The sequence below is a fragment of the Channa argus genome, chromosome 15, assembly GCF_033026475.1.
Source record: "Channa argus isolate prfri chromosome 15, Channa argus male v1.0, whole genome shotgun sequence".
Lineage (NCBI taxonomy): Eukaryota > Metazoa > Chordata > Actinopteri > Anabantiformes > Channidae > Channa > Channa argus.
Window position 1 is genome coordinate 17,451,030 of NC_090211.1, and position 19,929 is coordinate 17,470,958.

At 39.0% G+C, this 19,929-nt stretch overlaps 2 protein-coding genes across 5 annotated transcripts; one reads left to right on the plus strand and one right to left on the minus strand.

The window, feature by feature from the left end:
* Nucleotides 1-762: 762 nt before the first annotated feature.
* tufm (Tu translation elongation factor, mitochondrial) lies at nucleotides 763-4,646 on the plus strand. Its single transcript, XM_067477617.1, has 10 exons — nucleotides 763-864; nucleotides 1,731-1,777; nucleotides 1,872-2,010; nucleotides 2,129-2,295; nucleotides 2,374-2,643; nucleotides 2,869-3,001; nucleotides 3,115-3,219; nucleotides 3,512-3,663; nucleotides 3,839-3,958; nucleotides 4,213-4,646. Exons 1-10 carry the CDS (start codon nucleotides 828-830, stop codon nucleotides 4,381-4,383), a joined length of 1,341 nt encoding a protein of 446 aa, XP_067333718.1. The 5' UTR covers nucleotides 763-827; the 3' UTR covers nucleotides 4,384-4,646.
* A 4,228-nt stretch (nucleotides 4,647-8,874) lies between these two features.
* kcnj12b (potassium inwardly rectifying channel subfamily J member 12b) lies at nucleotides 8,875-18,038 on the minus strand. 4 transcript variants are annotated; one of them, XM_067477621.1, is made up of 3 exons: nucleotides 17,475-18,038; nucleotides 13,347-14,709; nucleotides 8,875-13,252 (listed from the first exon to the last, which is right to left on the minus strand). In XM_067477621.1, the coding sequence occupies exons 2-3, from the start codon at nucleotides 14,562-14,564 to the stop codon at nucleotides 13,232-13,234; spliced, it is 1,239 nt and encodes a 412-aa protein (XP_067333722.1). In that variant the 5' UTR covers nucleotides 14,565-14,709; nucleotides 17,475-18,038; the 3' UTR covers nucleotides 8,875-13,231. The 4 variants fall into 4 exon arrangements, with proteins under 4 accessions (XP_067333722.1, XP_067333720.1, XP_067333719.1 ...); XM_067477619.1 differs by adding an exon at nucleotides 15,288-15,420 and having other exon boundaries at nucleotides 8,875-14,709; XM_067477618.1 differs by having other exon boundaries at nucleotides 8,875-14,709.
* Nucleotides 18,039-19,929: the final 1,891 nt, after the last annotated feature.

Consider the following 19,929-nt stretch of genomic DNA (forward strand, 5'->3'; position numbering starts at 1 on the left):
ATATTAGCGTATTTTGGGTAATTTTGTGACGTAACGATTTTCAAAGCGTGTGCCTGAATGCGAGATGAATATCCCCTCTTACAGCAAACAGGACCGGTTCTAGTTAGTAGATTAGTTTTATACCAAACCATAAAATATACAGATCTAAACACCGGCATATTTAGAGCATAACGCTGAAGTAAATAAATACAATCTTTAAAAATTACATAAAGAATAAGTACATAATAAGTACACGCATATGAAACAGTATTGCATATGATGCTATTCATAACAATTGCGCAAGTCTGGTCCAGATTTCTCTAACAAACTTTCAATTATTTAAAAAAAAAAGATGATGACAATTTTCTAGTTAAAAAAAAGGCAACGATGTCTCATACTAAAAAGGTAATTTTATTATACTGACAGGTTGTTCATTTACAATAACGCATAATCATTTATTAGTACTTGCTATTCGTGTGGTTATATTTATAAAAGAATATACACACTCCATACAGCAGCTATTAACTAAAGCTATTAACGAATGTAATAAGGTAAAAGCACTGCATTTCAACTGACAAAACTAAAGGTAAAAATGGCATAAAATTATTATATACCCGTGCAATAAATACAGCACAGGACTTGACTAAATGTAATTAGTTGTTTAACAACTCTGATGATGATTAATGGCAGTAATAGTAATAATAGTAATCTAACATGCCGTTGTAACGAATAAAAGCGCTATTTTTTGCATTTTTGCAGCGCATGTCAGCTACTCGAAGCGACCGCTCCGGTGCTGGCAAGTTGTTATTTTATTTTCTGATAGGCTTTGGTTTGTCTTACCATCCAAGATGGCGGCGCTTGTGGGGCTGCGTGCATGTTTCTCCGGTAGTTATGTTTATTTCTTTGTCAGTATTTCAGTCTGTATACATTTCGGGCACTTTGTTGATTAATAAGATTTAGATTTTATTTATTATTTTGTGTAATAGATTGTTTCTGAGTGCAGTCTCAAAAGAACACAGGACAAAGACGATGCAGTCTCTTCATAGCAAGGTCACGTTACCAATAGGTGTTAGCTAACGACACAGTTAGCAGAAGCTCAGAACTGACTGATCAATGATTAATATTAGCCGGTATTATATGAAACCAGATACGCAATGAAGCAAAGAGCTTATATACCTAAGATCAGCTTGTTTTTTATGGAAAATGTGAGGTGTCTTCTTGATCAACGAGTTTTTCAGCAGCTGTCGGTTGCTGCAGAGATGCTTTTAGCTAACGTTAATTTAATGCAATCGGTGTCGTTTTTCGAATCCCATGCTAAACTCTGACATTGTCTTAATTGGATAATCAGAATAAACTGCTGGAGACCGATGTGCGCATGAGGTCGCGCTTTGGGGGGCTATGCTTATTTTACACTGTTTGAGTAAAATGACAACGATGGTTGTGGAAAGCCACGCTGTGCATCTCATTTAGTTTTAAGCTTTGGGGTTCCGACATTGGACCAGATTGTCATTGATCTGTCCGCACAGCATGCCAAGTTGAGCTCCTGTTGGACCTAAATTTATTTTGCATCGAGGCTGAAGAAAAAATCTTTTGTCATTCATGGGATATGAATGCCAGAGTTTTAATGCCTGTACAGTGACAAATGATTTACTGGTAGGATCAAGTATACCAATATATCCTGCCAAGTAATAGGCCATTATCAAAATGTATATATATTTTCATATTTTGACTCACTTTTTCATTCTTCTCAGCCCTTCAGCTTTCTTCGCCAAGCCTCTTGCACAGCTCATTCAAATTGGTGAGTATTCACAAAACTTGCACAAGGCCTAGAGTTTGTACAACATGTTTTTTTTTATTTCTGTTAGATACCTGGGTTTGTGTTTGTCATGTAGTGTGCTGTGCCTCTGAGTCGGCGAACCTTCGCGGCAGATGCTAAGAAGACATACAGCAGAGAGAAGCCCCATGTAAACATTGGAACAATTGGCCATGTTGATCATGGTAAAACCACCTTGACAGCAGCCATCACAAAAGGTAAAATCACTGATGTCCAAGCGGTCACTCCTAACTCCAATTCCAACACATTTAATAAATTACTACATCTAAATTAAAGTTTTCTAGTTTTATTATCTGAGTGACCTTCCATCCTCAGTGCTTGCTGATTCTGGCGGTGCTCACTACAAAAAGTACGAGGACATTGACAACGCCCCTGAGGAGAAGGCCAGGGGAATCACCATCAATGCCTCTCATGTAGAATACACCACAGCCAATAGACATTATGCCCACACAGACTGTCCAGGTCACGCTGACTACGTGAAGGTAATCAGCTTTTCTTAATGCTTCAGCTCCTGTTGTTGCTTGAACTCGTCAAAAATAAGGACATCTTTTTGCTTTCAGAACATGATTACGGGTACAGCTCAAATGGACGGGTGTATCCTTGTGGTGGCGGCCACCGATGGCCAGATGCCTCAGACACGCGAGCACCTCCTGTTGGCCAGGCAGATTGGAGTGGAGCATGTGGTGGTTTTTATCAACAAGGCTGACGCTGTGGAGGACAAGGAGATGCTGGAGCTGGTGGAGGTTGAGATCCGTGAGCTGCTCACAGAGTTCGGCTATGATGGCGAGAACACACCTGTTGTGATAGGCTCCGCCCTCTGTGCCCTGGAGGTGATAGAAATGCTAGCAATACTTTAACCTTCGATAATATTGTGCTATTTAACAAAATTATTCCTCTATTGAATTCAGTTCAATTAGTGTTTAAGGGTTAATCGTTATATGGACAAATGTATTACAGTCATAGATTAGGTGAATGTGGCTCCATTATTCATAGGATGAAATAGTTACATGATGTTAGTTATATACATGGGATTTAATTGCTTTTCTTTACCTCAGAACAGGGAACCTGATCTGGGTATAAATGCAGTGATGAAACTGCTAGAGATTGTGGATTCTTACGTTCCTCTGCCCAAAAGGGAACTGGAGAAACCTTTCCTTCTGCCCATTGAAGGGGTTTATTCTATCCCAGGTAGGAAATCATATTGTGTAAATGCTTTAAATGTTTTAAACAGAGACCGATGGTAACATGTAAAAAGATTTTTTTTTCTCTGATTTTGAACACTGTTTGATTGTGTCCTCAAGGCAGGGGTACAGTGGTGACCGGCACTATGGAGAGGGGTATAATCAAGAAAGGGGATGACTGTGAATTTGTAGGCCACAATCGCAACGTAAAGTCTGTGGTTACAGGTGAGTAAAAGGTAAAACCAACAGAAACTCTGCAAAGGAACGTGTTGTTTTTATAGGACATAAAAAAAGAAAATGTCAGTAAATAAAATTGAGAAACATAATGTGTTAGCACCAGAATGATAAATGTATTAAAAAAAAAGATATGTTCATATATACAAATTGCATAAAGATTAGCATGCAAGCAACATTGTACAGTAAGTGGCCTCACCCTCAACCAGCACTCAACCTAATAGATGTATGAGCATTGTTGTATAAACACACCACCTTTGGAATTTTTACGTGCTGGGCCCAGGCATCGAGATGTTCCACAAGTCTCTGGACCGTGCAGAAGCCGGAGATAACCTGGGTGCTCTAGTGCGAGGTCTGAAGAGGGAGGATGTGAGGAGAGGGATGGTGATGTGCAAACCAGGATCCATCATGCCTCACCAAAAAGTCAAAGCTCAGGTTTGAGTCCACAGTGTTAGATTTTTTTTTTCCACTGTTAGTATAAGGTGTATTTACATCATCTTTTATATGACCGTATATAACGTGACAGGTTATTTTCTTCACCTAATGCTTTTCAACAGTATTGTAGTTGAAGTCTTTGTGAAGTGTTTGTTTACACATTCCTTTGTTACAGGTGTACGTTCTGAGTAAGGAAGAGGGAGGCAGACATAAACCCTTTGTCAACAACTTCATGCCCGTCATGTTCTCTTTTACTTGGGACATGGCCGTTCGGATCACTCTGCCCGAAGGCAAGGTGCGTGCACATAGCCAGTTCACATTAAATCTGCAGAAGCATACAAGAAGTATGCATTTGTCCAAATGGAAATACTGAAAAATTGTTTAGGGGATGTATAATTTATGCTTATATCATGACTCTGAGATTGTAGTTTCATACACACATTTACAAAACATATTTGAAGTTTTCTATTATTTAAGCTTCCACATTTGTGAACAGTGAAAGCAACAATAGTAATTACTCGCCGTTCTGTGGTTCTTATCTTGTTTTAGGAAATGGTCATGCCAGGGGAGGACACCTCCTTGATGCTGACGCTCCGCCAGCCAATGGTTCTGGAAAAAGGCCAGAGATTCACTCTGAGAGACGGAAACAGAACCATCGGCACTGGTCTGGTCACAGACATCCTGACGATGACGGATGAAGACCAGTGCCACTGGGGCTGAGGGGAAACTCAGCAGGGGGAAGGGATAAGCTCAGGGGTCAGGAAGAGGGCTGGGGGTCTGTGCCTGGTCTAATCAGTTAATAATAGAAATATAAAAATACATAAACTCATGCACAGGAAGAAGAGGGGACTCAGAGAAATGCATTTCTCTGTTGTGCACTTCCACCCAACCAAAATAGCTGTAATATTCAGCACTGTCCTCATGTTCGAAAGACCAGACTGTCAATTTTGTCATTTGTGTAATAAAATGTATTTAATAACAGAGATGCATCCTTTGATTTGTGTGTATACTAACCAGCATATTCTCCACAAACAGAAATATGTAATAAAATTAATGAGGCCCGGTAGAAATTGGGGAGGGTTGCATCAGGAAGGGCATCCGGCGTAAAAACTTGAATCGCCAAATCAAATCAACATGCGGACAATGATCCGTTGTAGCGACCCTGAACTCACGGGATAAGCCAAAAGGACAAAAAAATAAATAAAAAATGAACCCAAAATACACTATGTTCATGGAGATATTAGGAGAATGTGGGCCCCTGGGAACCTTTATTTCTGGTCATTTCGAATCTAGTAAAATTATAGTTGCTTTTGTATGTTTTGCGACTTAGGTCATTTTGTCTTATTTTTGTTTTTTTCATCTTTTGCCTTATTTTGACAGTAAACTACAGAGAGAAAGGAAACGGGGCAGGGAGGAGGGTACGGCATACAACAAAGGTCAACCAACTACACGGTGCCTTTCGTCTGTTTTGGGTCACCTGGTTAATTTTGTGCCTATATGTTATTTTGCCCTGTTTACAATCTCTGCGGTCATTCTGTGTCTTTACCTGAACTCCATTAAATGGGAAATATTCACAGTAAATTAAGAGGCTTTGGCTTATGAGCCTTCTTGGGCCTTTGAACCTGTGCTCATTACATTCTTTCAAATACATGTTATGTGGATTTGTGGCTGAAGTCTGAAATTGAAATTGCATGTTAGTAGCTCCATGTGCCACATGAGGGCAGCAGAGTGAAAAACATCACTTAGACGCTAGTTACAGGGTGGTTGTTCAGCAGAAGCCCCTTTAGAAGAGGCTCTGTCAAAATAAATCCAATGCAAACGAATCATTTGAGGAGATTTATACTGTGGTCTGCAGTGGTTTTACACTGGTCTGACTGGTCTATTTCTGATTCTCAACTTCAGTTGTATGCAGTTAAAATGTGATGAAATAACCCACGTCAATGTCTTCTACAATATGTTCAACCAAAGCTTTATATTTGTATAAAATATTCAACAATGGCACACTTTGTGTATTTACTCTTCATTGATAGGGTTCAGAGAGCTAGTTAAGACTTAATGAAATGTCAATCTTGGTAATTTTACAGCTCTGTTTGGATTTCTTGTGTCTGATTTAACTTTCTTTTAACTTGTCTGGTAGTCTGGTAATAATAAGGATAATAATAATAAGAAGAAAAACACGAAAGATTTGAGAAATAAATATTTTCAGATTTGTTCTTGTGATTTTAATAAGAATGAAGTTAAATTATATTTTAGAGAAAATGTTTTAAATTAGAATTATCCCTCTGCAACAAGCAGAGGGATAATTCTGCAATTTATTTATAAGCTATAATTACTGAATACTTTTCCTTTATTATTTTCTGTATTATAATTCAAACTGTATTTGTACATTTTTGAAAAGAATGATGGGAACGAATTCACGATATCACCCTGATAAAAAGCAGAACACATTTAGTCAAAGATCAACGGCCTTCCGCTTGTCCCTTCAGTGTTCACCACAGCTTCACAGCATTTGACATGTGTTTTTACGCCGGATGCCCTTCCTGCCCAACCCTCCCATTTTAATCCGGCCTCGGGACCAGCACCAGGGCTGTTCTTGGTGGCGGGGCGGGGCCACAGGAGCCAACAGGCCACCAAAAGCAAAACACATTTGGTGACTTTAGTAAATAAGAGATGAGTAGTGTGATGTGTTTGACTTCGATTGATAAGTTCAGATGTGTTAATATAAAGCCTGACATTACAGGAAGTACATTTTCTGTCTTGTATTTTTACATCAGTCATACTTGCATAGACTATACTAATGAGAACATATACATAATTAGAATGACAATCACTTAATTTCTTATTTAATCAATTTCTTTTATTAACAGTTCAACAACAGCTATGTACATCTTCAGTTTATAGTGTTCAACACATCACTGAGTGGACCTTGAAAAACATTACTGCATTAAACGGAGTAGTGTAATAATACAAAAGCAAAAGTTTGGAAACTGACAGAAAGAATGCAGACTTTTTTAATAATAATAAAAGATTACGTTTCTACATTTGTCGTACATGGCTAACTGTCTCCCCACTAATGGGGATCTTTATGCTAAAGCTGACAATAATCATCAAGGAGAGCTGAGAATAAACAGGACATCTCTGTTGCATCAACCTGAGAGAAGAGTAATCCTCCTCCAGAAGACATCACTGAAGGATTTTCATCCTAATAGCTTTTGATTGTGTCCTTTATTGGATCATTTCAGCGTGTTGAGCCAGGCGGACCCAAGTAGTGGATGTCCGCTCTGCTTGTTCATTCCCAGCAGGAAGTTGTCCAGTTGCTCCGCATGTGCTGTAGGTATTTGAGTCAGTGACTCCTGTAATCCAATCAGCCTGTTGCTGTAATCAAATCCTGTATGTCTGCAGGAGCTGAGGCTGGAGCTGTTCGTAGTGCTGAGTGATGGGCTCAGCCGGAGGATGAATGTCTAAGCATGGAAACTTGAAGAAATGTAAGTAAACACCGGTGTGTAGGTAATCAGTCACTTGTTGTTCCATTACATGTGAATCAAACTAGCCCGTTTGAACCTGTGACTGATGCTTGGTGACTCACGTTGAGACACATTTTATGGCAGCAAGGAAACATTTTATACTGTCTTTTCATCGAACTGGGCCATGCACATGCTCATTTTGACAACATCCTCACAGACACATGAGATTTCACTGTCTGCTTTTTACGTTAACAGTTATAACATTAAATCACTCCAACGCCATGTATAAGCAATATATAAACTATTAATCACTTTTTTATGACAAATCAAAATGTAACTACCGTATAAGCAGACAAGTGGCTCTGACATACCTGTGAAACACCCAAAATAAAAGGTCCCACAAAACAAAAAAGATTGCGCAGCTGCATTTTTAAATTTTTTAATTTATTTTTGTGTGTGTATTTTTTTGACTTTGTGTTTTTTGACTTTGTGTCGTTCTTATTGATTTTTTATCTCTTTTTGGTAAATTATGCCCATTTTGTTTAATTTTGTATATATTTTTATACAATCACCAGATTAATCTTTGGGGTTGTGCAATGATCATTGGAAAGAGAGAAAAAAACTTTGGCTACTCACACAAGTATTCCAATTAAACCCTCTGAAAACTAGAGTAGAAATTATACTTTTACGATATGTTTTGTCTCATAAGCTTATTTTTTATCAGAAAAAAGGTACAGGTTCAGGTTTTCCCTGACAAGTCCACAGATTCCACACCTAATAAAGGCCACATTATCTAGGTGACTTGAGAGTTTTTACTGTTTCCAAAGTCACTAATGAACCTTAAGCTACATTACATTTTGATACAGATATTACTTATTAAAGTACCTTATCAGAGTTTATGTGAAGAAACTAACACAAAATGTTTGGTGCCTGAATTATTTTTCCTCTGTTTTAAAAGTAGTTAAATTTTCACACAGTATCATTGGCACAGCTTGACTTGGGGCAGTCAGACAATAGTTTCGTTCACAGTCTAACCCATCCTGATTTCTAAAATCAGTTTCCTCTTTTGGTTTTTCCTAGTTGGGGTGTTTTACTTTCCAGCCACCAGTTTTCCAGTTACAAGTACATCTCTCCAACCCTTTAACCCGTCCACACCCCTCAAAAGAATAGCCTGAGACAGCCTTAGCTATCTGGTTTTGCTGTCACTGGAAAGAGAAACTGCAATATAATACTAGAAAGATGCTAAGATTAGTTTTCTTGACTTGTTTTGTTCTGATAAGATGTCATGTGGGACGGCCAAGGACAACAAATTTTCAATTCTTATTTCCAGCCATTTCCAACAAAGATGCTCATTTGCCAACATCTTTCCTAAATGATTGGTTATATTCTGTTTTATGCATTTTATGTATATTATGCTTGACAAAAATTAAAGTAAGCCATGGTAAATTAAACCACATTAATACAGATTTTTTTTACATTTCAATCATCTTTTATTACAGGGTGAGCTGAAAAGCTATTTAAACTGACTGCTATGGTGGTTTATCGTTTTGTGCTTCCACTGGACCTGGAGGTTTTAACTGCAAGAAAAAAAGCTTCATTTATAAATGTATGTTTTTACGACATTCTCTTTTGTCGATTGAAAAGGTAAAACTCACATGTCAGCAGCAGAAAGTAGCACTGAAATATAACAGCTCAGCTTAGAACGGGCTGTGAAAAGGCGAATGGGAGCAAGAGTATGCGCTAGATCTAAATGGTCTGTAGTTATGTCTTAAAAAAAGGAAGTGCAGCTGTTGCATCATGTCACTTTTTTCTCTCCTCCTCCTTCTGGTAGCTGAGGAAAACCAGCGCAGAATAGCACTGCTGCAATTAAGGCTGCATTTGCCTTTCAACAACCCACTCTGCATGTTGGAAGACTGACCCTCAATAGCTCCTCATCCTCCAACACTGCAGAGTGGGTGGAAAGCATCGCAGCATATACTTGCCGCTCCTTCAATCACACAGCATGTCTCAGAGGACACAGCACTCTTAATGTAATAAATTATATATTCATTTGGCACTGGGATGACTTTCTTAAGGTTAAATGCTTAAAAAAGGAGGACAGATTATTCCTTTAAATGTCACTGTGACTGATTGTTGCCAGTTATCTCACTCACACACTCTTTAGACAGGTCATTTTTAAATACTAACTGAACAGATCCAGATAGCATTAAGCTTGGATAGACATCACCATCGACACACACACACACACACACACAATGATACTTACATTTTGAAGCAAGTAGTAGTTTTAAGCATTTAGCTTTAATATAACCTTTGACAATGCCTTGTAAAGAGATGGGAGAAGAGTAAAAACAACCTATTTCATTAGTTGAAATACTGCAGTATCTAATCGGATCAGTTACGTCGGTTTTGTCAATTATGTGCACGTTTTTAAATCAACAAAAACTGCCAGCTAATGTTTAAATTCAGCATCACATTGCACAACCAGGTTGCCCACACATATTCTTGACAATATTTAACAAAGCTATTCTAAGTACAGAGTTAAGTTTCTGTGATTGTGTCTACAGTATGTGTGTGTGTGTGTGTGTGTGTGTGTGTGTGTGTTTGTGTTTGTATGTGAGTGTGTTTGTGTGCGCTCATGTGCATGTCATCTCCTTTCCATGTTCAAGGTTACAGGGCAGTGAAATCAAGCAGAAGTGCCAAGTCTCATGTGTGCATATGCAAAGACATGCCTTATTGGTTGCATAAGAGTGAAAGAATACACCTCTGACCCTGCCATAAATCACAGCCCATTCCTCTCTGTTTATTAAACAGCTCACTCCCACTTGTATCTCTGCAACAAATAATTTCAGCACATGCTTACTGGAACATTCCCCCTGTACTTAGTGTCTGTATAGGCAAAAGAATAATGATATACTACCACTTTGTGGGATGTATTTTATTGTGTTAGTCAACAGGAGGTTTTTTTTTTTTAAATGTCTGTCAGTTATAAAGGTGTTTTCTCACACAACAAACTAAACCCTGTAAGGATAAATCAAGGTGCAAGTCAGAGTCAAGATTGTTTGAAATGTGTGTAGTGGAAGACAGAAAAGATGAGTTCAAAGTCCGTCAATGTAATATTCAGTCCATCTGGCTTTGCTCCAGAAGCTTGTGATGATATTAACATTCACACTGATATAAATAATGTATAATATTTAGTGTCTGTTTGACCGGAATGGTCAAAAGCTCATATGGAAAACAATTTATTTACAATAAGGCCCTGAAAATGTACAAACTTTGTAAGTTTTTTGATATACATGCAAAAGCACTTGGTGCAAATGGGAGTAGAACCACTATTTGTTTTCAGGAGCAGGCCTATTCTGATATTTTCAGGACAAGTCAGCAAGATATAAATACAAATGTGTAGAAATATGCTGAAATGGCAGTCAGGTGTATAAGGGAAAAGTAATTCATCTCACCCGGGATATGTCTGACCTAATATCTTTATTACTTATACTATTAATTATAAGAGAAAGGAAGAAAGAACGAGAAAGAAATTAAATAAGGTAAGAGAAACAACATAAACGATGGCTACACATGACATCAATGAACTCAATAATTAAAATTAAAACATAAAGTGCAACTATGGCTGTCCAGTTTTGCATGCCTGCTGGGTCGTTTTGTGCATTAGTTTGTACATGTTGATTTATATACAGATTTCCAGAAAGACTTTTTCTTTTATTGTGAAATAAATATTTAAGTCATTCACTGTTTATCATCTGCCGCATGTCTTAATTTTTAACTCCGTTATTTGTCATCATTGCATCGCTGTATGGTGGCACTGGACTCAAACTTGGCATGTTAGAACTTCTTGATAATTTTCCGATCAAATGTACCAAACACTGTTTCTTGAACTAAAACATTTAACACTTCCTAACACTGTACGTTGGCTTTAGATCACCTTTAAAGCACCTATGTATAAAACAGTCAATCATGAATCCGGTATGTTGTGTTGTGTCAGGGCTTCCTTTTGGTCAGTATATACTTTTATGGATTTGGGCTTAATGTACAGCCCAGATATTAACAACCCCAGATAATACACGGTCTCGCTTTCCAGTATGTGAGGGTAAATTTAAACGCTCCTGTTCTTGTTAGGTTTCGTTATGTCCTGAGGTGTGTCTTTGGTCATTTCTAAGCCTCTGTATTTGTTTAAATTCACCTAGTTTGCACGGCTGCTTTTTGACCCATACACAGAAAGGATTTCATCTGTAATATAAGAGTATTGCTGTTTTTCTCTTACAACACACACTGACTCTGCAACCTTATTATCGGTTGATAATATGCTAATCACGGCACCTGACCAACAATTATGCGCAGTCGTAGCCTGGCAAACATAGAGGCCTGTCAAGCTTTTGGTTTCTTTAAATCTTCTTTGCTAAAGGTGGGGTATTTTTCTACCCTCTCCAAAACCCCAAAATACGGAATGGATTAACCCAGTGTTTGTCTGCTCCGATGTAAGCTGCAAACATTAGCATGTCCGGCGTGCTAGCCTTGCCAATAACAACCCAACCATAATTCCAAATTGTATTATTTTGTGTGAGGTTAAGTTATAAAGGCATCATATGCACTCTGTGGTAATTTCTCACCGTGTGGAAGCCAGAAATGGAGGCTACCATATTAGAGTGTAGGCTAATATTAGCAGCTCTGTCCTGCAGTTTATTGAATTTTGGCTACTTTACACTCCAGCCACCCCAGTTAATGTTTCCTGAGATATCGTGGTTAACACTAGCATGAACTGTCTACAGTGAACACAACAATGCTGCTTCTGCATTATCCACATCTTCTACATAGATCATGAGCTGGTGAGGATGCTGACTTTAGTTAGTTTTAGCCTCTGCCTTTAGCAGATCGTGGACGAAGCCACAAGTTCAAACGTAAAAGCTGAATATGTACGTTCTTATCATGGCATATTATATTTTTAGGTAGAAATTGCCTCTGAAAGCTTTGAAACAAGGGTAACGTTAGCTCCATGAGTTAGCCTGCTAGCTAGTTAGCAAAGTCAAGGCTCCAGTCTCCACTCGCGCCGGGTCGAGGCAGAGGGGGTACCAACTCTGAGCCGGGGTCTGTCCAAGGTTTCTGTCTTTTACCCACGCAGATGGTGATTTGTTGGGTTTTCTCTATAATTCCATTAGATCTTAGCCTTAATGTGTAAAGTTAACCTGGTGATGACTTTCTTGTGATTTGGCGAGACAAAAGTACAATTTTACTGAATTGCTCTGAGCTGAACTAAAGCGTTGCAAGGTAGAATGTGATAACTGCCGGCCAAGTGTCCAAACCACAAAATAAATTATTTCTGAAAACATTGGAAGTGGTATATCAGCCCGCATTATTACAGTGAACAGCATTATGTGCTTGAAGCTGAACGAAGCAGGGTTTGAAGTTTAAAAGCTTACTCGGCATTTGCTCAGGTGTTTCCCAAAGGTGGAAATGCAAAGACAGGAATGAATAGAGTTCTCCCTGTTAGTGTGGCATTTGACGCACCATCAAGTTTGTTTTTCCCATTTGTGTGTCTCCCACAGTTACAGTTTAAACTGTACAACTATCTGTTTAATGTACGCCAAAGGAGGGCATCACCATATAATGTAATCTTCTTCAGATAAGTTATATCATAACTTTGAAGAACATTTGCTTGTGTTCTACAACTATTTTTACAAGAAGATTTGGAAAAATATTCCCAAAATTTTGTTTTCTAAACACCATCTGCAAAGTGTCAGCTTCACTTTACACTCAGCTCTAAATTGTATGTTTGAGGACTGTGAACAGTACCTACACTCAATCCAATCAATATGATCAAACTTTTTCTCAAAATATTCATACAAAACTATACTATTGTCATGCACTTTATGACTAGGAATTTGCTAGATGAAACATGACAGTTTTTGTTTGCATTTGATAAAGCTCAGTAACCGTCTCAGGGAAGCTGAAAGGTTTATCCAATAAGTGATTTGATAAGTTTCATTCTTGCTTGTATGATGGAGATCAGTAGCCAGCTGCTGGTCCTCCACCTGCAGCAGAAACATCTTGAGTGGTGTCCTCGTGTCGTAGAATGACAGTCACAGGGCTCTTCACATGACTCTTGCGTTGCTCTGCATCCAAAACAAACAAAACAGCCAAAGGTTAAATCGCTGATTCTTTACGGGAGGACAATTTATCTCGTCCAGAAGTGGTCAGTGCATTCACCAGATCTGATGAGCACTTCCTGTCTTCCTCTTTCTCCCCATTACAATCTTCTTCCTCATCTCTGCTAATGAAGGCCAGCTCATTCTCATAGCAGAAGGAGTTGGCACCAGATGTTGGGAATTTTCTCTCCTCCATATCCTTGGCACTGCATCTTGGAGTGGATGGTACTTCAAATGTTTTGTGAAAGTAGGCATAGTCTATCCTGTACTGGCTCTTCTCCTCAAAGATGACGGGCTCAAAGCGGTGACCCCACAAGATCTCAGATGCCAGGTAAGAGCTTCGTGCCTGTGTTGTCATGGCTGTGGCCTCCACCAATCCTTCAAGTATAATGACTATCTCAAAGTCAGATGTTTCCAGATCTTGCTTACTGATGCCAAACAGTGGACTTTCTTCATCAATTTCATGGATGACAGTGAGCGGTGCAACAAGGAACAGGCGATCGGTGCCTTTGTCATAGCCTACGTTCATGTCAATCTGATCCAGGGGGATATACTCGCCTTCCTCTGTGTAACGGGGCTTGACAAGCTGGGCTCGCACATGAGCCTCCACAATGTGGCTCTTCCTTAGATTAGCAACTCTAAACATGAGGCATAGCTTCCCATCACGCAGAGAGATGACTGCATTATGGCTGAACAGGAGAGTCTCTGCACGCTTTTTGGGCCTTGCCATCTTGGCCATGATAGAACCAATCATGAAGGCATCAATGATGCAGCCCATGATGGACTGAAAGACCACCATGAAGACAGCAGCAGGGCATTCCTCTGTCACACAACGAGCGCCATACCCAATGGTTGTCTGGGTCTCGATAGAGAATAGGAAAGCTGCCACAAAGGTATTGACCTGATTGACACAAGGTACAAAACTAGTATCCCCTCTTGGATGGTCCATGTCACCATGCAGGAGGCCAATGAGCCAGAATGCCAAGCCAAACATTAGCCAGGACACCACAAACACCAGGCTGAAAAGCAGGAACATGTATCGCCAGCGGATGTCCACACAAGTTGTAAAAATGTCAGATATGTACCGCCGTGACTTCTCATCCATGTTTGAAAAATGGATGTTGCATTGGCCGGCCTTGCTAACAAACCGGCTGTGTTGTTTGCGTCTTGTGTGAATTTTGCCATTGCCGAAGCTGCCCACAGCAGGCATGGTACTGAGTCTCAGGCCTTCGTCTTCACAGGACACAAAGCTGTGGTGGTGGGACCTTCCCACATTCATGCCTCAGGGGCCACTGCAACAGGGCTTCACGCTATTTGCCCGGATCATACAAAACTGACCAGGCTCACAAGAAGTACTTTACCCCTCTATCCAACACGGAATCTGGGTTACGGGGAACTGAGAAGCGAAGCACAACTGTATACTCCTGCAAAAGAAGGACAAACAAAATATTAATACCAAACATGATGTACTGTATAATCTGCCCACGTTATACCTTTTATATTACATTATATATTTTGTGGATTTTTACCTTTACACAAAAACAAGCAAGATAACCACAAAGTAATATAAGTTAATTTTCCATCCTGTCCTCAGTAGATGGTGAGTTTACATTGTTATCTACATTATACATCATGTTCACAGACCAAATCCAGTCAAAATCAAAAATCAAGCAATTCTACAATCATTCTTCCTTAGTATTTAAAGCTTGTTATCTTTACTTTGTCTTTACTCCTGTCTTTTCCACATTTCCAATTTTATTCATTAAACACATAATTATTATATTTATTATATCTAGGCTTCTCTCGGGTGTCGCACATTGTCAAGTCTAATAGTTATAGCATCTGGTTTCTAATAATAGCTCCTGTTTTACAAAGCTTTCCCAACCGATGCATGTTGGATTTTTTTGTCTTACCTCTCGTTCTTTCCTGCTCTATTGGAAACAGTCTAGTACTGTATATACAATACATGTTTCTCTGATCAACAAGGAACAGAAATAGCCACCTAATCCAATGTCCTGCCATTTTATGTGACGTATCATCTGTTTCCTCCAGCTGGCACAACTATTAGAGTCACTGGAGTACTGTGATGAGGCTGTGTGAATCCCCTGTGAGGTTAAATTGGAAAATAATATGGGCTGAAAAAAGAAGGATAGAAAATTGGGTATCATGGAAGAGATTGTATCAGATACAAACGGTTTGATGGCAGAAATCAATGGGATCACGTCTCTTTTCCATTAATGTACCATTAATAGAAACAATATTTTTAAAATGGAGGGAACTTTACCCTGACCTGTCCCAACTGCACCCTTCCGCACACTGAGCTTGTGCAGTGTCATATGATTTCCAGCTAATAATTTAACACACTTTTTTGTGCATTATGATTCTAATTCTAATCTTGATGTTTTTCAAGCTTATATCGATAGCACAAAGAGCAGCAGCAAGGCTATAGAACACAGATCACAAAAACCATAAAGGTTTGCATAATTACATGCTGCATAATTGCATAATTATATTATATGATATTTTGTGGTTTTTTTACCCTGTGGTACAAATTTTCACAAATCTTACATAACAATATATCTCACCCTTCTCTCTGGGAAACTGTATATTTCACAAAGACACATTATTTGAAGGAAACTATGATTCTGTTGCTATTTTCGATCCAGACTGTCTATTAATGCCATCCTTAGGATATAGAGATGTGTAATAAACACCACTTAGAGGCCACAGCGATGGCAGAGGTTTTCTTACACTATGTGTTCTTAGGCTTTGAGCTACATGTTAACTGCAGCAATGCTCATAAAGACTGTACACAGTGTCGACATGTTCCCCGTTTCACATATTAGTTTGGAATATAAAGTTTGTTTCTATTTTTAAATAGCAAAAAGAGTAAAAAAAAAACATTTGTAAAATAGTAAAATGTTTTATTTAGAAAGAAAGAAAATAAAGTAAATAAAAGTAAATAACTTTTAATGAATTTATCAAAGCCAAGCAAAGTTTTGCACTTAATTTTCAGTATTTTCAAATCTTTAATAGATAGAATCTCTAAATGTTTCAAACTGCTAGTAGTAATGCCAAAGCTATTAACTGTTTGTTGAATTTATCTTCTGGAAACCATCTATGCACAACATTTTGCATCAAACCGTTCAAAACATGGTATTTCACATTATAATTGACTGTCGGAAGATATTTGAAAGATATTTGAGCCCTGACTAAAGCAGCAGACCGTCCGACCGATAGGCCAAAATTACCATCCCTAGAGCCACATAACTAACATGACTAAAAATAAACATTTCTAGACCTACTTTAGTCCCAAAGTTAAGAAAAAAAAATGCACAGTAGTTCCTGGGCACTGAATGGTAATTGTGTCATTTGTGTTCAGAATGATTAAATAGTTCACCCATCTCAAGCCATCTAAGTAAACAAGATACCATCACACCATAGCAATACAGACCAGAGGGAAATACTTCAACTACAGATCAGCTGGTTAGTCTTTTCAGATATCTGAGAACAATGTCAACAATATGTTGGTATGCCTAGCTGAGTGGAGATCCTGAAGAGCTGTTTCATCTTGGCATAGAGACATAGTGTCCCTCAACACTCTAGGCACGTACAGTTATACAGAAATTAGGATTTCATCCACAGTAGAACTTCCACATGGGCTCAGAAAGACCGATGGGTGGATGTCCTTACTATGGATACTCTATAGCTTTGAATAGATACCCTGAATATACAGTATCAAGTCATCAAACAGTCAATGATGCATTTAATAGGCACTTTTTGTGCAGGTCCATGCAGGAGATGTTAGACAGCTTATGGTTCACTAATAAAATAACAAAACATTTGTTGTTTTTTTTTGCCTGTAATATACTGGTTATATATGGGCATGCGTGTATGTGATTTAAGCCAGAGTTGCTGTCTCGCATTGCTCTAGTTGCTAGGAAGCAAGATGTTGTGTGTCAAAGGGATATTATTATCTAACATTCTGTGTGACTGCTCCTCAGCTTTCTCTCAGGAGCCACACTCTGCCTGCTGTGCTGTGATGTCGAAGCCGGAGCTGAGATAAGTCTCTATTTCTCTGCTAATGTGCCAACTGTTCTCATTGAAAATGTATTTGAATTGAACGAGCCAGTGAGCCTGCAGTACATTTTCAATACAGTTCACCTCTCCAAATCGACAAGCCGCTTACCTTTTGTGCTGAAGTGTTTCCAAAAAAAGTTGATTTCCGACTTCCCTTCCAGATCTCCGAGTTTTCTAGCCAAACTGCAGCATGTTTCTCCTCCAGCTTCCCGCAACTCTGCTCCTCTGTTATGGGTAGAACAGCTCTATCCTCATGAGGCAGAAAAGTAAATGGCCACAGAGTAGCTTCATGTCTGTGCCTCCTAGTTTTAATAAATCTCTTTTTCCCCTCCAAAGTGACTACTTAACCGATGCCCAGTTGCTCAGAAACAGACCAGAAATTACAAAGTGACTCTAGTGGAAAGACCAAAGTCAAAAGCACAAAGACATGATCACATCTACCCCAAATTAAATGTATTTAGGGCTCACATGGCCTGTAGGGTCCGATCCAAAAGCCTCTTCCTCACAGCTTATTTTAGAGTCATGGGCAGTCGACAGTCTCTTTTCTTCCATGTGTCTCACACTTTCTTAGTATATCTGCTATCCGATCTTGTTCTGCTGCAGATCCCACTCTGTATCCCACATCTAGTGAACTATTGCTCACTGCTCGGCACTCGGCACTCGTCCTCCCCCTCCCTTTCACGGTGTCACTGTAGATACTTGGCATTTGGAGACTATGTGCTCTTCCCCTACCAAGTTTTGTACCACCACTGGTCAGCAACGGTCAGAGTCGGGAAAAACGAAATCTTTTTTTTCTGGAATGATGTGTACTAGAGAGAAGAGAGATAACCCGAGGATAAAAAGGGATACAATTTTTTAAAACAAATTTTTCTTGTTTTGATCATTTTTTGTAGTTTGTGACAGTGTCATTTTAAAGTATGGGCAACACTGCTATGGGATGTTCATAAATTATTTATTTTTCTTTTTTCTTTCACTTAGTTGTCTTTTGTTTGAAGGAGGAAGGCAGCACAGTTTTCGTGTATCACAGGGCCAGAGTGGAGTTATTTCCTTCTTTAGATGAAGACCACGATACAGCTGTGCTAGTGGCCTTGTGAAACCACGCTCAGGCACATTTCTTTGAGATAAATGCTAATGTGAACATTAACCAAAAGGTCAAAAGTGAAATTTTGACTTTCAGGACTTGATGAGAATTTAAGGGATGATTTTGATTTTCTTATTTTGCTCTGTGATAATTCTCTGCCCCCTTAGTTGTGCTTCTTCGCCTGTTTCCCACTTTCTGGACCTTTCTGCAAGTATCCCTGTTTCCAGTGTGCAGTTACTAGCACTACCTGCCTGGTGTTTGTTGCTTCTTGCTGCTTTGCTTTATTCTCTCCAACCACCCTGAGCATCGTTCCGGTTTCCCCAATCCCCACTGTTGCCTATTGCTAGTTCAAGGCAGATTTTGTTATGATGGGTAGCTCCATAAATGAATTGTGTTGAACTGAACTGTCATTTCAAACTAAGCCACTCCCTCCTTTTTTCGGGCACAATTATGTTTGACTATCATCTATGATTCTGAAGAACTTGCTAGTGGTGCTTTAGGAAAACTCAGGGGATCACCAATAAATATTCAATTTCTGGTAACAGCATTTCTAAAAAAAATTTCGATACATGTTGCAATGATTTTTTTTATTCTTTATTTTTGTATGTTTCAAATTGCAAAGTTGCGTGGAATTCACAAGGGATTGGTTGAATTAATTACATGGGTATCATATTCCATGGCGATCCAATTGTTGAAATAGATTTATCTTCTCTGGTGTGTGAATATCAGCAGAGAATTTTACAGAGACCAGTTTGGTTTCTGTAAAATTGGTTCTTGAAGTTCAGTGAGGAAAGAGTGGGACATGCAATATATATTTAACACAGCATAAGACAGACAGAAATCATTGTTCAGTATTTTTATGTGATGACAATTTATACCTAAACACCACTTTTATATATAAAAAAAATACACGTCATTTCGTCCAAGGGAAAATAACTGTTAGACTGCTTTGCTCAGGAGTCTTTTGCTAGTTTCATAAGACCCAACCCAGGTTCACTGGAGGCCTTCACAGAATGGAAAAATTGGTGAAAGGTGTGTGACATCGCAAAATGTCCACCTACAAGGAAGCCATGGTACATTAAGTATCAGTTTTCTCATGATTATATGGAATGCTATTTGACCTTTGTCCGTGTTACGTCGGTTGGAACTTCATTAAAGCAGTCTGACTATCACAGTATATCCACATATCCTTTCCAGGGTCACGAATACACATTTTCCTAGCAAGGTATAAATATATAGCATGCGAACACTAGATCTAGATCCAAGATATCGCACTAGGCTGGTCGAATAACAAGCAGTCATTGAATGACACATTAGCTGAAAATGTATATAATGGTACTATGATGTCTGTAAATGTGTCTTGGCTTCAGCTAGGAGATGCCAGCCCAGAGTCCAGCCCGATACCATGCACTCCAGCGAGTTATTTTAAGGCCGCCTCATTGCAGCAGGATAAAGTAGGCCAGGCTCGTCCACGCTCGGGACA

Coding starts and splice junctions, on each gene's coding strand:
- tufm (XM_067477617.1), top strand. CDS start 828: ATGGCGGCGCTTGTGGGGCTGCGTGCATGTTTCTCCG. Junction 865..1,730: donor GCTGCGTGCATGTTTCTCCG/GTAGTTATGTTT, acceptor CATTCTTCTCAG/CCCTTCAGCTTTCTTCGCCA. Junction 3,664..3,838: donor ACCAAAAAGTCAAAGCTCAG/GTTTGAGTCCAC, acceptor CCTTTGTTACAG/GTGTACGTTCTGAGTAAGGA.
- kcnj12b (XM_067477618.1), bottom strand. CDS start 14,564: ATGAATGTGGGAAGGTCCCACCACCACAGCTTTGTGTCCTGTGAAGAC.